Source organism: Prionailurus viverrinus, chromosome A1, assembly GCF_022837055.1.
Source record: "Prionailurus viverrinus isolate Anna chromosome A1, UM_Priviv_1.0, whole genome shotgun sequence".
In the NCBI taxonomy this organism is placed as follows: Eukaryota; Metazoa; Chordata; class Mammalia; order Carnivora; family Felidae; genus Prionailurus; species Prionailurus viverrinus.
Genome location: NC_062561.1, coordinates 226875272 through 226893130, shown reverse-complemented (window position 1 = coordinate 226893130; position 17859 = coordinate 226875272). Strand labels below are relative to the sequence as shown.

The following is a 17859-nucleotide window of genomic DNA, read 5'->3' as shown; positions in this document are numbered from 1 at the left end:
TTCCTCTTCTCTGCAGACTGCTCGCGTGGTGCCCCTTCTGTGGCTAAACAGTGGCACTAATGATGGGGCTGGGGGGGGGGGAGAGCAGGGGGGTAGGGAGGTGGGGGGGGGGATATGGCTGCTGGAGAGGTTCTGGGAGGGAGAGAAGTCGCGATAATGCTAATGTATTTGTGATTCTGACAGCAAAGAGAACTCAAAGATGGCCCCGTAGGTGACGAGATTTTATTGGGGCTGACGCCACCCTGTTCTGTCCCCCCTTACCTCGGGGTTAGACCCAGCTAGGTGTTCTTCTATGCTCGTTTTCTGCTTCATGGCTACCAATAATCATACCGGTCTTTGGAATTTTCGTGTTTCAGTTTTTATAGATGAGGCAAAACCATTAGCCGACTCCCGTGTGGCTGCAAACTCCTCAGTGAGTGTCCCCTGAGCCACTGGCTTCACTTCTACCACGTTAGCTTCTTAAGAAATACGATTCTTAGGACCCACGCTAGACCCATGAGCGAATCTGGAAAAAGACCCCTTGGTCTGCATCATTAACAAGGTCCTGGCGTGATTCCGCTGTTCTCCAATTTCACTACTTTTATTTGACATGTTGTTTTTAAATTTCACCGAATAAAAAGATTTTGAATGACGTCGACATGAGGGGCAAGTTGGTACTGAATTCCAGTTGCTTCAATTAGAAATCGTTCCTATTCATTCATTCCGCGAGGAGATATGGATTGAATTTTTATCATAGCGGGTGTGGAGATAAAAGTCTTGCTTTCGGAGTCTTGCTTTCGGAGTCTTGCTTTCGGAGTTCCCGGTTGGGAACAAATACCCCTCAGTTATGTTTTGCAATCTCACAGCACTCTGGGACTCAGACTTTCAATGTTTTCTTATTATTCAATGGCTCATTAAGTGGCCAGGAGACTCAAACCTGAAGAAGGCAAGTGTGGAGAGGGAATGCTTGGATGGGAAATATTGAGAGATCTACTCCACTTGTAAGAGTAGGGGGCCGCATTACGAGTGACATTAGAGGTGACCTTGTGTTATTTAAGCTCACCATTGCAGTAGCCTCTTGAAAAGAGACAGCTTTTACTGTTCGCCTGTGGATTCAATGTATTCTTCCTTAATTCAGCCCATGTTTCCTAAACTCTTCTTTGTTTTGCGCTAAGCATAGCACCAAGGGGGGGAAAAGGGGCAAATTCGTTGCTTAAACATCAAGGACCTGTAGGGGCGCCTGCCTGGCTTAGTTGGTTGAGCATCCCATTTTGGCTCAGGTCGCGATCTCGTGGCTCGTGAGTTCAAGCTCCATGTCGGGCTCTGTGCTGACAGCTGGGAGCCTGAAGCCTGCTTCAGATGCTGTGTCTCCCTCTCTGCCCCGCTCACGTGCGGGCACACACACACTCTCTCAAAATATATAGAATGGTTTTCTTTGAAAATGATCAAACTATGAAATAGCAGCAGGACTGGAAATACGACTACATTTACTATTGGTGCCAGAACAAAAAGGTACATTAAAATGTCAATATGTGACAATTTTAAGTGGTCATAAAACGTGTGAACCAGCCCTTCGTGATTAGGTACAGAAAATACTGGAAATAAAACTGTGGTTTTTCCCTGCACCGCCGGGTCTCCTCCCTTCTCCCTGGCTACTAGTCAGACTTTGTCCAGGGGACTACATTGAGCGCATCTGTTACGGCTCCAAGCCTAGGATGATCTGTCTAGTTGACCAGTAAGCCCCCAGAATATCTCAGCTTCTGGAAGTTGTTGCTTTGTTTTGTTCTGTTCTGTTTTGTTTTTCCCTGGGCTTTGTTTAATTCTGTCTTGAGAGCTTTCAGTTAGTGGCAGTCATAGGACATATTAGTTTCCCAGGTCGGTAGTGGATGGGAGGAGTGGTTCAGGAGTGATCTTAGCTTGCCTTTCGTGGGTTGGTTGTGGTTCACTTACTAGCTTTATTGGCGAAAAGAACAGGTGATTCATATGGAGTCAAATGTTAGAATGTCGCAGCCAAGACTCTTGAAAGGACCACTCCTTAAGTGCACATAAATAATGATGCAAATGCACAGCAGACTCTGAAAGAAAGCATATTAGGCTATTGATGAGAATGAATAATACATGTTTTCTGATGGTCTGCTGCGTGTGGCAGGATGTTTTAAACGGGAGGGGAAAAAAAAACCCTCTGCATAAGGTCTGCGTTCGGTCAACCTCCTATTCAAAGCCATGCTTAATGTCCTCTGTCATATTTATAGCAGCACATAAATTCAGTTGTATGGTTAAAAGTTGTAGAGCCAACTGGAGATATACTTTGAAAAATTGGTTTCTACAATATGCATTTAGTAACTTCAAAAGTCTCGCAGTGATTTGTGCGTCCTCCTCTTAATTACGTGATGGGCCCTAATGCTGTAGAATTCGCCACCGTGGATGATCTCTGGAACTTGGCCATGTCTCATTTAATGGAATGGGGATTTCGGTTGTAATTTAGCATACTTATTTCTACTGCTGTGTAACAGCTGAGCTTATGTAACCAAATTTATACTCCTGGTTCTTTCATTTTATACGTTTATAATTTGAAAATTGCATTTCTCAGTGTGGAGTAAGCCTGCCATGTTTATGGAGCACCCATCGTGGATTCACAACCGTAAAACAAAACCTTTGTTCTTGAGGTTTCAGATACGTGTTGAAGAAATTTGAAGAAGGGCTTTAGGTCAATGCTCCAGTAAGACTAGATCTGTGTTACTGTTAAAGGTCCCTGCCCAATACAACAGAATATAAAAGGGCTAAGCAAGGATGAGACAGATGGATGGCTTATTAAAGATCAAGACCAGATTGCATGATCAGGAAAGAGTAAGTGTAGCAAAGTAGTTCTTAAGATTGAATGTCCTTTTTATATTTACATTGAGAATAAGGGTCTAGAGACCAAATGTGCCTTCCCTTATTTCCAAGCCTTTTATATATAATGTGATGAACCTATTTGCTTTAACTTGGGCACATCAAATTGTTTTCCAGTAAGACCTCTCCAGGTTTATTGGTCACTGTGTTCATCCTTTAACACTTTAATTGATGAAATGGGTGTCCTTTTTTCTCTGTGTGCTTGAGAAATCCTAAGTGTTGTAATATGAAAGAAGCTAAGTGATACGGTAAATAACTAGAAAAATAAAGACCTGGAATACTAAAAGGTAAACAACTATTTCAAATGCTCATGAGTTAACGTGCCCTGCAGAGAGATCCTTTTGAGATCGTAGTGAATCTTTGTTCCAGAATAAGTCGGAGTTGACCGTGTTCACTTGAAAGAGAGGGATGTGGATGCTGAGTTTGGGCACGCCACTGGCCTTGGACTTGCCCTCACTCCTTTCTCTCCCTCCCCATCTGTATAGTAAGTAAGCTTTACCAAGCCCAATTTTGACTTACTTTCTGAGCGAGTCTTCCGGAACCTTGAATAATCAGTGATTTCTCCTTCCTGTTTCTCCTTTCGTTTCTTTCTTCCTTCTTTGTCTCTTCCTCTCTTCCCATATGTATTTTCTCTGCTTCCAAACCCTTAGAAACTCTGTCTTGACAACATTCCAAGTTCTTGTCTTGGCTTTTGCCTTTACTGTAGCAATGCTCTTTTCTGTTGACCCTTATAGATTTATATTCCATCATCCCTCCCTCCAGGTAAATACATCCTCACCTATCTCCTCAATGTCAAGAGGGTTTTCTTACAATCTTAACTGGACTTTCTGCTTTCCTGTCTTCATCTATAGATAGTGTAGCTATCTGTCCGGGGAGGTTATCATGATGGTCGAGACCTCACGTAAGTGCCAGCGTGCTTGGGTTCACACCAACACCTCCAGAGGAATAGTTGTACGATCTTAGGTGAGCTATTGACCCGCAACATGCCTTGGTTTCCTCAGGGCAAAGTGGGGGTAGTAATAATAATTCTTTCTCCATAGGATTGATGAGACAGTTAATGAGTCAATATACAGTAAGAGTAAGTACTATGTGTATAAATACTTTTGATATTTCTACTATCTCAGACCCCATCTCCTCTATCAAACTTTCCTGATGCCTTTACTCCAACTAAAGGTTATCTCTTCTGGGAAAAGTATGGTTTTTCACCCTCTTGTAACACTTAGCTTACTCAGCTTACTCTCATTTTAATTGTCTCTGTATGTCGTCTCTCTCCTGCTAGACGAGAGGAGGTTTTTTGGTTCACTTGTCTCTGTGCATGGCTCCTACTTGAACCCACCTCGAAACAGTTCTTTTCTTAAGATTAAGTCTCTTCTAGAATAATTTCTGAACATTTGAACTTCTTGAGGCCACTCTGCATGTTGGATTCTTTTTTAAGTTTTTTTTTTTTGTTTTTTTTTGTTAATGTTTTATTTATTTTTGAGAGAGAAAGTGTGAGCAGAGGAGGGGCAGAGAGAAGCAGGGACAGAAGATCCGAAGCGGGCCCTGTGCTGACAGCAGAGAGCCCCATGCGAGCCTTGAACCCATGAACTGGGAGATCATGACCTGAGCCAAAGTCGGATGCTCAACCAACTGAGCCACCCAGGCGCCCCACTGCATATTGGGGCATATCTGTTCTTATCGAATATAGTTTTTGAACATGTCGTGTTTCTTCATTCTTTATAAATTCTTTTTCTTTAATGTTTGTTTATTTATTTTGAGAGAGAGAGAGAGCGCGCACACACATGAGCAGTGGGGAGGGAGGGAGGGAGAGAGAATCCCAAGCAGGCTCTGCCCCAGTGTGAGGCCCCTTCTGGAACTGGGAGATCATGACCTGAGCTGAAATCATGGAGTCTTGATACTTAACCGACTAAGCCACCCCGGTGCTCTTGTAAATTCTTTCTTAAAGGTAATTTCACCCCCTTTTCTCTTACCCTAATATTTGCTTCAGCTAACTAGTAACTTGGGTATTTTTTTAGGCCGCAGTAATTATAAACCCAGTTGGTCTGGTGAAGAGTTTGTCCGCAGATACAATTCATGAGTTCTAACTTTGCAGGTTACCTTAAAATCAATCATGGATTGCGTTGCTTATAAACCTGTGGGAGCTTTGCAGCCCTGAATTCAGAGTGATAATTACTTGTTCAAGAGTACAGTTAATATACTCTGGCCACACATTTAACCATGTCAGGAAGCACGGATTCTTTCTCAGCATTTGTGTGAAGCAGATGTATTTTCTTCTGATTCTGAAATGGAAACAGAATCAAAAGGAGACTCTAGTTGGTCTTGATCATATCATGAAGCAGCAATCAAACCGGGAATAATGCCCCAGCCTGTGACACCTGCCGTGGCATATTCATTCATGTTGCGTTTTGCTACGTGCGTGGAGTCATCCTCATTGTAATCTGGTTGATGTCATCCTTAAAAACTCGGTTCTCCTGGTTGGAGATGAAATAGTTAATTAATCCAGATTTGCATTTTCAGAATAAAAATCTTGGCAATGGATGGGACCTTTGTACGTCCTGTATAGGAGGTGCCTAGATATTATTAGCACAGAGAAAGAAGACATAAATAGGAATAGCATGTGAAGTTGTAAATATAGTAACTTTTAGATCATATGGGAGAAATTCTATATTAGTCTTTTTTTTTTTTTTTTGGTTTGGTGTGGTCTGGTTGTATATACCAGTTAAGTATGCCAGTGATTTTCCTTGTCACAGACTTGTGGTGGTGTTCACTGACGTAGTGACAAAAACGTGAACATATTAGTAAGAAATGCAAGTGGGTGACATTGTGGAGTATGTAGTGATTGGAGAGAGAATACAGTGCATGTAATCCCCCGGGGTTTGGGGGTAGCGAATGCCTGGAAACTATGTCATTATGCAAGGTTGCATTTTCTGAAGAGCGACACTGCTGTAATTGGGGCTTGCAGTTTTGTTCCAAAGACTGGGGCGACACTAATGGATACCGACCAACCGAGGATTACCGAAATGAAGATTCGACAATTGTAAGGGGTGGCCCTGTGCAAATCGAGACATCGAAAATTCAATACGTGGGCTAAGGTGAATACTAACACTTAATTGCCAGTAATTTTGCTCACTACCAAGATACAGACGGGTTCTTGAAAGCTATTTGGAGGGAGTGGGGGACGAGCGAAAATCGGTGGCCTCAAAGGACTGAAATCTCAAAGTCGGTCATGACAGTGCTTCTTTGCTTCTCTCACTCAGAACCCCTTTTGATCCAACATTTCTCCTTTCCTCTCTCATCTGCACCCAACCAGACTCTTTAGTAAGTGTTTTATTTCAGGGTCTGAAGAAAGGAAAGGGTAAATGAGAGCTCCCAGAAACCCTACGGTTACTATAGGAACAACTTCCATAATGGCGAAAATATCGATGAGGTTCTATCCAGGTAACTAGGGCTGTGCCTTCCTATGTTTTAAAACATTGCTAGTTTTTTTTTTTTTTTTTTTTTTACTAAAACCAAAGGCAGGGGGTCAGGGCCTGTGTTTTTGCGTGGTAGGAGCCAGAGGATTTGAGAGCCTCAGTTCTAGAAGAGGGAGAATGTCTTCTGTCTATGGAGAGGACTGAGCAGCAAGTCAGCTCAAGGGCTTCACGCACCCAAACTGAGCCCCTTTCTGAGCACTGGAGAACAGAGAAACTATTTTCATGGGCTCCCTGATTCAAAATGCCACTCACCGTGGAGTCCAAGTGGAAACCTTACACAGCTAGATACTCTCATTCTTGGGTGCCCGGAGGGCATCTTGCTAGAAAAGCTGGCTACCGTTTCCATGAGTAAAAAAGATGCAGATAAAGATTGGATCGGATGGAGGAGTAGATTTTCAGAAGAAGTGGTGTAGCGAGGGGGGAGAGACTTGATTCAAAATAAGAAACTTCTTCTCATTGATCTCATTCTCCTCACTCTTGCCCTTGCTCTCTCTTTTATGTGAACATAGTGAATCTTTGCCCTTACTGTTTTCAAGTCACCGTGACCTCGTGCTGACCATGACCTCCCAAGGCAAAGTTGGCATTTAAAACCTGTAACTGGCCTGAACTCTTTCTCAACTTACAAACTCCCAACAAAGTCTTGTAAAATGTTGCTTTCTGTAGCTTTGTAAAAAGTTGATGCGTCCTAATTTTGTTTTGTGTCATTTGCCCCTGACAATAAATGTAGAAATGAATTCCTGCTTGATTAACAAAACAAAACAAAACAAAACAACACCTGGGGCGCCTGGGTGGCTCAGTCGGTTAAGCGCCCGACTTCGGCTCAGGTCATGATCTCACAGTCCGTGAGTTCGAGCCCCGTGTCAGGCTCCATGCTGACAGCTCAGAGCCTGGAGCCTGCTTCTGATTCTCTGTCTCCCTCTCGCTCTGCCCCTTCCCTGCGCATGCTCTGTCTCTCTCTGTCTCAAAAAAAACCCAACATAACATTAAAAAAATAAAAAAAAAAAAAACAATTCATGAGAGATTTCTTAGATAAAACTGTTTAATGAGGTTCTGAACACATAAGAAAATTCAGAAAAAATACAGACCTTTATAAACAAATTGGATTTTTTTTTCCTTGAAAGAAATATCCCCTATTTCTGTGCTCAAACACAAAACAAAAATGGTTCTACCCAAAGTAAGTGGTGTAAGTGATTGTAAGTGTTTGTGTGTTAAGCTCTTCAGACTTCTCAAGTCTGAAGGAAAAGAGAATGAGTCCTCAGCTAAAACCTTCAACTTTAGTAATATTCAGACCACTTTTGTGGTACTGGACTATCTTAATATTTATTCTGTCTCAAGAATTCTACCTTTTTCCATAAAATTCAAGTTACTTTTTTTCCCATGGTGGTGGCAAGAGAATAATTTCCACCTGGTGCAAGTTTCTGTTTTATAAATGCTTTTTTTTATATGCAGGAAACTGGTTACTTAGTCTTCCATAACTAACTGAATTTAAAAATATATATGTATATTTATATAAACTTAATATACATAATATATTATTATCACATATATATGTATATGATGTATACATATATTATATATATAATTTATGTATATAATATATACATATATTATATATATATAATTTATTTAAGTAAACTCTATACCCATCATGGGACTTGAACTCAAGACCCTGAGATCAAGAGTCTCATGCTCTACCAACTGAGCCAGCCAGGAGCCCTTGACTTATATATTTAAATGATTCTCACAGGATATAGGATGGGACAAGGAAATTGTTTTCATTTGGCTTCTGAGGCTTAGTAATCCTTTTATGTCACTATTGACTTTTGCTTTTGAGTTTTAGGTGGATATATTGTTCTAGCAAATTGAACCTAAGAAGTCTTCCCACATGGTTTTCCTCAACCAACACTCAACTGCAAGTCACGTTAGCTTCAGGAGCCTGTGATGGATCTTCCATAGATTGACTTAAATTCTATTGAAAAGATAGTTTTAAAATATTTTTAGCATTGCATAAAAGGGGAGATGGTTAGCGTTTGATTGTTTCTAGAAAGTGCTTCTTCTTAGAGTTTGGCATAGGGCACATCTTGGCCAGCAGGACCACCAAGGGTTGGTAGTTGACCCATCAAAAGTAGGTCAAGGGAAACAACTGAGCGTCTTCTATAAACACAACGCTATGAAATAGTTCTGCATGAGCAAAACTAACGAAGCGTAATTTTTCTGACAGTTACGTCTTCATCTGAAGTGTTTTCAGGGTTCAGTTCTGCCCCCACTCATTACTTACGGAGCTGACGCACTATTCTGAAAACATATCCTAAGTGTAATTGAAAACATCAGAAAATGTTTTTTGGTCAATACTTGGATGTTGTCTTGTAAGTTTTTATTTCTAACTTTTAACAAGTTTCACGTGTGTTGAAGGTACTGAACATTTATCGTACATTAATTATATCTACAAAGAAATCCAACTATAGCAGGAAACCAACTGGATGTCAATCTTCAGGGTGCAAGGTGGTGTGCAAGTTTTTATGATAATAATTAGCAGGAATATAGAGCTTTACTGATGGCTTTCATCTGTTCAAGCTGCTATAAGAAAGTATCATAGACTGGGTGACTTATAAACAACAGGAATTTATTTCTCACAGTGCTAGAGGCAATAAAATTCCAAGGTCAAGGTGTAGCATAATTGGGCTCTGGGGCCTAGTGCCGACTTCTTCCTCTGTCCTCATGTGGTGGGAGGGGCTGAAGCGCTCTGTGGGGTCTCTTATAAGGGCACCTATCCCATTCGTGAAGGCTCCATGCCCAGGACCTCCCAAAGGGCCTGCTTCCTAATACCGTCACCTCAGAGATGAGCTTTCACCTTACGAATTTTGGGGAGGACACAAACATTCCGACCATAGCACTGATCATAACCCATTTTTCACACACATAGCATTTTGTTAGTGTCATAAGCCTTCATAAAATATATGCACACATTTCCACCTTCCCCACCAAGAGCACAAACTTTAAATATCTTCATTTTACTGAATAGGAAATTTGAGACCCAGAGGGGAAGGTGATTTGCTCAGACTCTTAAGCAAATTATTGACAGCTGGGACCAGCACTCTGCATGCTTGCCACTTTTAGCAAACTTTCATACTGAGTGCGAGGGGGCTTGTTTTTGATGTGTCTTAAAAGATTTATAATTTACTTAACCTTTTTCTAAGTGACATTTTGTCCTCAGCCCTTCTCCCTTCATTGTCTCAAAATGAAAGACCAGATTTTAATTCAGGAGGCTAGGAGGCTGTGCTGATGGTGGATTGGTTTGTTTTAAGGTAAGAAAAAAATGTAAGTGCCCATCAGGAAAGTTCTGGATGCGCTGATCATATTAGCGTTTGTAAGAATTGTTACTTAATGAAATTAAGTGATAATTCAGCTCTGTACAGAGGTGATTTTGACCCGGTGTGCCCTGCGGGTTGTGTGTACAAAATAAACATGACTTAGGTGATTTGAATGGCTAAGAAGCATCTTCCATGTTCCCTGATAGGCTCTCTGGAGTGAAAGGAACAAAGACTTGGGAGAACCTTGTAGGGGAGATCATCTCTATTAGAGTATGTTGACTACAACATAACCTTTCAAATTATTTCTTGCCCTTAATCCCCCAAACAAATTTTTTTTTAATGTAAAATTTAAGCTGTCAAGAGTCAGAGTCATTTTAAAAAAAAATTTTTTTTTTCAACGTTTATTTATTTTTGGGACAGAGAGAGACAGAGCATGAACGGGGGAGGGGCAGAGAGAGAGGGAGACACAGAATCGGAAACAGGCTCCAGGCTCTGAGCCATCAGCCCAGAGCCCGACGCGGGGCTCGAACTCACGGACCGCGAGATCGTGACCTGGCTGAAGTCGGACGCTTAACCCACTGCGCCACCCAGGCGCCCCAGAGTCATTTTTTTAAGGTTTGTTATAGTGGCGATATATGGGGTCACATTTCTTTATAGATACGTATAGTCTTCAACTTCATAGTTGAACATGAGCTTGTAAGCAGGATTTTGTTTTCTATAAAAAAAGGGCTTGTCAGCTTCAAGATTCAACAGGATGTTTGGAGAAAGAATTAAAATCTAATTTTTAGGCCATTTATTACTTTACTTCATGTACCTATTTCTGAGGCCTGAACCCATCATCTCACCTTGCCTGCCTAGCTAGGGAGTTGTTCTTTCACGTGCCTTCATCCGCTTGAAGACGTTAGAGAAACACACCTTTGGAATTGTCATGAAAGTTCATGAGTATACACGCTTACTTATTAGGAAAAGTCATTAGCTGCCAACAAAGAAACGTGTCAGTCGCTTTGATCGGCGAACCGTGCTAGAGTGACCCTTTCTCTCCTCTTTTCACCAACAAGCAGAACTTGAATTCTCTGGAATATTTGTTTATAGCCACGTGGGATTAATTAACTAGAGAGAGGTTTGCTTTTATTGGGGGAGTAAGTCACAGGACAGCTGTGGGAGATTTAAAACACCATGTTCGGACCTTAAAAGTATGAACGTGTTGGTACTTGGTAAAAGAAAAAAAAGTCCTCCACAGAATGCTGGGAAAAAAAGGGGGCATTTGACAGTGTGACCTTCTCTCCTAAGCAATTTGTTTAGCTTATTAGCTGCGCTAAGGCGTCGATCAAGTTTTTGGCCTTCCACGTGTATTATAGGCAATAAATGGATTTTAACTGCAGAATTTGGGTTCTGCCTTCATCCCGATGACTGAAACGGAATTTTCCCTTGTTTCCTTGGAACAAATGATGAAGAGATGGTAGGAAGATGAAATAATATTTCTTCCGTGGTCGCTCTGGTACCCAGCTCAAATTAGGAGTCATTAGATTTGGTGACCGGTCTATAATTTTTACTTCTGTCTAGAAAATAATTTCTTGCTATCACAGACTGTTGATCTTTTTAAAAAAGACTTGTAACCTCTTGAGAATCTTAGGTGCATAGAACATTCACATCCAAAGAGTAGACAAATTTACTCTCAGCAACATGATGACAACAGATAGGTGTACCAACTCCTTTTCCACATCCACCCAGTCGGCAAGAGCAAGCTTGAAACTCACATACCAAAAATCTTCTTGGTGACATTTCGAAATATTGTTAAATCGTCTTTTGATTACTGTGCCTGTGTGTGTGGAGCCCGTGTTCTACTATTCTCATGGGGTTTACAAGCACAGACCTACCTAGGAATCGCAAAATTAAATGACGGGGAAGGGAATTTAACGTTTCTTGCAGGCCCGTGAAATGTCAAACGTTATACCGATGCTTCCCACGAAATTCCCCTAAGGTTGACATTTTTTTTTTTTTTTTTTTCTGTAGAGGAAATGGAAGGACAATGAGGTTAAGTGACTTGCAAGGATTCAGGGCAGGTGTGCTGAGGAGTTGGGATTCATTAGCAACATCTTAGGAGTCACCCATGACGCAACACGAGGGCACTCCGTGAAATAATTCTTGTACAGGATTTTCCAGATTTAACACAGTACAGTCTCTTCGGTTGTTGTTGACCGCTAGTTATCTTCTACGCCACGTTGAAGCCGTTACTGTGTAGTTTTGGCCCCGGTGACATCGAATTGTCTTGTAATTTTAAAGGACAACTCTGGTAAGAGATCAACTTAAGTGTCTGGTTATTGTATCCACACTATGAGGTCAGTTGAGTGCATCAGCGTGGGTCTGAGTTTTTAATGGCTAGTGAATGTTCCAGATGTGGAGAAATGCGAAGGTAGGCTTAGCCTTCACTGTAGCTCAGATTGAGGTTTAAATCATTTCCAGGGGGGGTTATTTGCTGCTGATTTTTGATTTTAACTGCTTTTTTTTTTTTTAACTTAGATGTTTAAACTCACAACCTGCTACACCAACTGATTTCTCTCAAAATTAGAAGTAAAACTATGAGAGATGTAATTAAAACGCATACCCACTGCTCTCATTTTTTTTAAGGATACTGATACAAAGCCCCACTGACAAATGGGGTGATGAAAAGTTTATGGGCAGAGAGTATCTGAAGTTCAGAATTTCATCATTATCTTGACAACATCTTGAGTTCTGAGTCACCCCACGTCGGCACCAACCTTGTGACCCAGGGAGGGTAACATTCCTGAGATGAGCTCTGTCCTGTGGGAAGCTTGCTCATGAACTTCCCTCTGACCTCTTGGATGGTGCCTTCTCACCTTACATGCTGGATTTGGCTTTTGCTTCTAGTCCTGCCCCATGACCTCCGTTAGTTAGAATTTCCATATGGGTAAGAGGATGCTAACAGTATACTTACTACATTGTGGTACTATTGAGAAGGTTAAATGAAAGAATCTCGTAATGTGTTTAGGATTAGGATTGTGCTCGACACGCAGGAAACCGTTAGATTTTAAATTGTAATTTTAATTTACCCCTCGGTATGTGCAAGGTTTTCACCCCTGTGGTCTTGGGAAATAACCGGACTTCCCTGCTTTTCCAGGGTTCTGGTGGATTCTATAAGCCTCCCTCGGATACCCCACTATAACTAATGTAAGAAAATTAGCCAAATGTAGGGGCATTTATTAACTTTGTGTTTGAAAAAACAAATAGGGTTGGAGACTTTCTTACAACTTGATTATGTACATTCATTTCCTGCCCAGAAATGAATCACAGCTGGGTTTAAAGAATAGAAAGTGGCCCTGTGTTTCAGAAAACCAATTTTAGTAACACAGATTTTAGGTTTGTAGACCAACATAGCTTTAAGCCTCTGGGGATAGCTATATAGAATTTCATGCTGTGTATTCACAAAGAGGCACCCCTATGTTATGGGCAGAATGCACCCCACATTTCCACTTCGTCTTCTATTCCGTGACTTCTAAACTGGCGTATAGGTTTCTATGATAGAATTGGAGAATATATAGAAAAGGCAGGCCTGTCAGGTTTTCTGTTTCTTAGCTCTAACCTCATGAACCAGAATATATCTTGAAATAGCAGAGCTGAAATTATTTTGACATTCCTGCATACTGGCTAATTGAGAACTCAATGAAAGAGTTGTAAACGACAACTTAAGACACTGGTCCAACTTATCTCTTTATGTTTTCACTTATTGCTTTGTGGTTGTTTAGGAGATTAGAATGGGTTTAATTGTATTTTTACCCTATATGTTTGCCCCCACTTCTGAGGGAGAAATAACCAAAAATTAAGTCAAATAGATCCCATTGGATATCCGAAGTGGATCATGACCAAAAGCCATTCTTTTTTTTTTTAAAGCTACATAAGATTAATTCTTTCTTTCATAACATAATAAAGGCCTTCCTTCAGACTAGGAACATTATTTTAGTCATCTTTCAGCTTATTGCTTTTTTCCTCCTTCAACCATTAAATGCATTCCAGACAGGAAATTCACATATAGAGTGGAAATGAGCAGACAGAGACAAATTTTGACCAAAGCATAGCACTCTCCTACCCAACACCCTGCTTTTAAATAAGATAAATGTAGATTATTTCACGGTCATGAATTATGATTCCAAGAAGTGTAAGGAATAAAATTTTCTGTTCTAAATGGATGACATTAATGACAAAAAAAAAAAAAAAAAAGGTGACTGGGCCACAAGAACGTTCTAATTCTGCCTCCACTGGTGCCCAGGGCAAGGCCTTCTCTCTCCTGGACTTTCCTAATGGTGAGGACTGAAGAATACATGGACATTCAATCTGCTCCATGCTTCATCAAGGAAAAGCAACCAAATTTCCTCTAAAGAGCAACAGGTCAGTGGGTTCCCACTGATATATGATGGCATAAACATGCACTTGGAAAAAAATAGCATGCCCGCTTATTTCTGGCAATGGTTCTAGACTGAATTTATTTATAAATTTATAATTTATTATTTACTTGGATTTGCTTTCGTACTATGGAAGAAAAGTTGAGGGTTCAAGTACAATCACAGTTTCTGAGGCCAGAATCAAAAGCCTCTAGGAAGTTGGGGACTTCACTCGGAGTGGAAAAAGCCTGTTAATGACCATTGAGTTAGTTGGAATTCTAATCAGGTTATTGATTATGATAATTGATAATGAAGGCCATTTTCAGATTGCTATGGAAGTATGTAAGCCAAAAATACCTGGAAAGGCAATGAATACAAGTCTGGAACAACTGAAAAAGCAAATATAATTAGAGACACTGCGTAGGCTTTTCATTTCTTGGGTGGTAGTTTTCCTTTAACCGGTCCGGCTCGATAACCAGAAAGGCCACATGCTGCTTGTCTTTGGAGATGTGTGTGCCGATATGAGCATATAGCTGAATAGCTAAGTTGGAGAAGAGTTGGTAGTTTGAGATTCTTTTCTAGGAATTTGTCATTTGTGCTTGATTACAGCTGTACCATTTCTCTGGCAAGTATTTTAAGATTATGGAGCCTCTTCCGGGCAGCACTATGGATCTAAAACGGCTGCCTCTGGGGGCGCCCGGGTGGCTCAGTCGGTTAAGGGTCCGACTTCGGCTCAGGTCACGATCTGCCGGTTTGTGAGCTGGAGTTCGAGCCCCAGGTCCGGCTCTGTGCTGCCAGCTCAGAGCCTGGAGCCTGCTTCCGATTCTGTGTCTCTCTGTCTCTCAATGATAAATACACATTAGAAAGAAATTAAAATAAGATAAATTGCCTGCCTCTGCCATTTTGTACACAAGCGTTCACTAGTGTTTGCGTTGGACGTCGGAAAGCAGACAAGAAACAAATACTGTGCCCCTTCTCTTTTCGATGGACACACTTAGCATTTCATCACGGATTCTTTGATCTCAGTTTATTATTTCCTCTACTTGCTGCAACCAGACACTCTCTAACTGGGCTCTTTTTCAGATTCATTTTTTTTGTCATTTTTAACTGTGGCAAAATATGAAATTGACTGCAGTAACCTGTCTTAAAGGGTACAGTTCTGGGGCGCTTGGGGGGGGGGAGTGCTCAGGCAGTTAAGTGTGGGACTCTTCATCTGGCTCAGGTCACGATCTCATGGTTCGTGCTCGAGCTCCAGACGGGGCTGGGCTCTGCCCTGACGGCGAGGGATTTTCCCTCTCCCTCTCTCTCTGCCCCTCCACTGCTCACGCTCTCACTGTCTCTCTCAAAATAAATAAATAAACTTAAGAAGGAATAAAGTGCACAGTTCAGTAGCGTCCGGAGCTGTTTCCTTTGTAAACGGAAGCTTCTTTTAGTTTTCCTACTGAGAAGCATCTTGGTCCATGCTGTCTGCTAAACAGTCAGACCCGGTGGCTCATAAATAGAAGGTTCTTTCTCAGAGTTGTGCAGGCTGGGAAGTCCCAGCTGGGGGTGCAGGCAGGTGTGGTGAAGGGAAAGCCCACTTCTGACTGGTCGTGATTGGTCCCCTGGCTGCTCCTCACGTGGGGAAAAGGCTGGGGAGCCACGTGGGAGTCCCTCATCTGCAGTCCCACCCGGAGGGCCCCACCTTCGGGTCCTAATCACCTCCCGGAGGCCCCACCTCGTAGCGCTATCGTCTCAGGGCACGGGGTTAGGATTTCAGCCTGCCAGGTCAGGGGTGGGGAGGTGGGCAAAGCCATTCCCTCCGGAGCCACCAGTAACGCTTCTGTGTTGTGTCGTGTTGTGCTGTGTTACAGAACTCCAAGATGGGAGGCAAGCTGAGCAAGAAGAAGAAGGGGTACAATGTGAATGATGAGAAGGCCAAGGACAAAGACAAGAAGGCCGAGGGTGCAGGCACCGAAGAGGAGGGAACCCCGAAGGAGAACGAGGCCCAGGCGGCCGCCGAGACCACAGAGGTGAAGGAGGGCAAGGAGGAGAAGCCGGACAAGGATGGCCAGGACGCGGCCGGCAAGCCCGAAGACAAGGAAGGCGACAAAGACACGGCCGCGGCCAAGGAAGACGCCCCGAAGGCGGAGCCCGAGCAGACGGAGGCGGCGGCCGAGGGCAAGCCCGAGCCCCCGAAGGCCGCCGAGCCCGAGCCCGCGGCCGCGGCCGCGGCCGGCGACGCCCCCAAGGCCGCGGAGCCCGAGGCGCCCGCGGAGGCCAAGGCCGACGACAAGGGCAAGGAGGCCGGGGAACCCACCAAGACTGAGGCTCCCGCAGCTCCTGCCGCGCAGGAGACGAAAAGTGACGGGGCCCCGGCTTCAGACTCAAAACCCAGCAGCACCGAGGCTGCGCCGTCGTCCAAGGAGAGCCCCGCAGCCACGGAAGCACCCAGTTCCACGGCCAAGGCCCAGGCCCCCGCAGCCCCCGCGGACGAGGTCAAGGCGGCCGAGGCGCCCGCCAGCTCCGAGCAAACCGTAGCAGTCAAGGAGTAACAAGGACAGCCTATGGAAACCGAGTCTGCTTCCACCGCCTGTCTCTCTCTCTCTGTGTCTCTCTCTCTCTCTCTGTCTCTCTCTCTCTCTCCTATACTAACTCGTTTCAAATCCGAAGTAATGATATGTATTGCCCAAGATTAAAGAAAAAAAAAAAAAAAAGGATGTTGTCCCATCGAGGGAGGGAGGGGGTGGGGAGAATCCAAATAGTATTTTTGTGGGGAAATATCTAATATACCTTCAGTCAACTTTACCAATCAGTCCTGGATTTTAAAGATCAATGTCTGAAAGTACAGTACAATTTTTGTACCTGAACTGCTGTCACAGGCACTCCGCCGCTAAGATCCGAATATCTTGTCTTCTGCAAGGGGGTTGGGAGTGATGCGTTTGATTCTGCCCACAGGGCCTAGGCCAAGGCAATCAGATCTTTCGGAAAGCAGTATTTTCTGTGTTTTTCTTTTTAATTTACAGCTTTTCTTATTTTGATATTTTTTTAATGTTGTGGATGAATGCCAACTTTCAGACAGCCCTCTTAGCCTGTCCACACGTATCTCGATGCCAAGACTCCATTCTTCCTCCCCAGGTATTTTTGGGAGTAACAAACATTCTCTCATCCTACTTAGCCTCCCTAGATTTCTCATGACGAGTTAATGCATGTCCGTGGTTGGGTGCACCTGTAGTTCTGTTTATTGGTCAGTGGAAATGAAAAAAAAAAAAAAAAAGTCTGCGTTCATTGCAGTTCTGGTTTCTCTTCCATTCTGTGTCACAGGCACCAACACACCGCTCATTGGAAAATGGAAAAAAAAATAAAAATAAAAAAAAAAACAAAAAAATGTACAATGGATGCATTGAAATTATATGTAATTGTATAAATGGTGCAACAGTAATAAAGTTAAACAATTAAAAAGAAGTAATGAGGACTATTGGTTTTCTTTTATGGCCCCTTCCTCCTTGGTTATTACCTCATTAGAGAATAGAGTGCTCTCTTGGGCATTTTCCTGGAGGTATTTGGATAGAAGTATAAAGCGGTATGTTCTCACTTTGGTGAACATTATCTGTTTAAAAAATTAGCTGGTGGATCAGTGTCACTAAATTATCTTGGAGAGGCTAAACTAAAAAGTGACTCTGGATATATACCTTATAACATGGGGTGTTATTAATTTACTTAGAACAAATGTATATATATATATATGTATAAAGTTTATTAAGTTTATTTACCAATATATATATATTAAGTTTATTTATTGTGAGAGACAGAGCATGAGCAGGGGAG

The 17859-nt window shown here is 42.5% G+C and overlaps 1 protein-coding gene across 3 annotated transcripts in view; it reads left to right on the top strand.

Annotated features, from left to right (window-relative positions):
- Window positions 1-17496, top strand: part of BASP1 (brain abundant membrane attached signal protein 1) — a 55899-nt gene extending 38403 nt beyond the window's left edge. For all 3 annotated transcript variants that reach the window (XM_047870805.1, XM_047870815.1, XM_047870824.1), the window contains exon 2: window positions 15906-17496. In XM_047870805.1, the coding sequence (XP_047726761.1) occupies window positions 15915-16586 (672 nt within the window). In that variant the 5' untranslated portion in view covers window positions 15906-15914 and the 3' untranslated portion in view covers window positions 16587-17496. The remainder of the gene's footprint in view (window positions 1-15905) is intronic.
- Window positions 17497-17859: the final 363 nt, after the last annotated feature.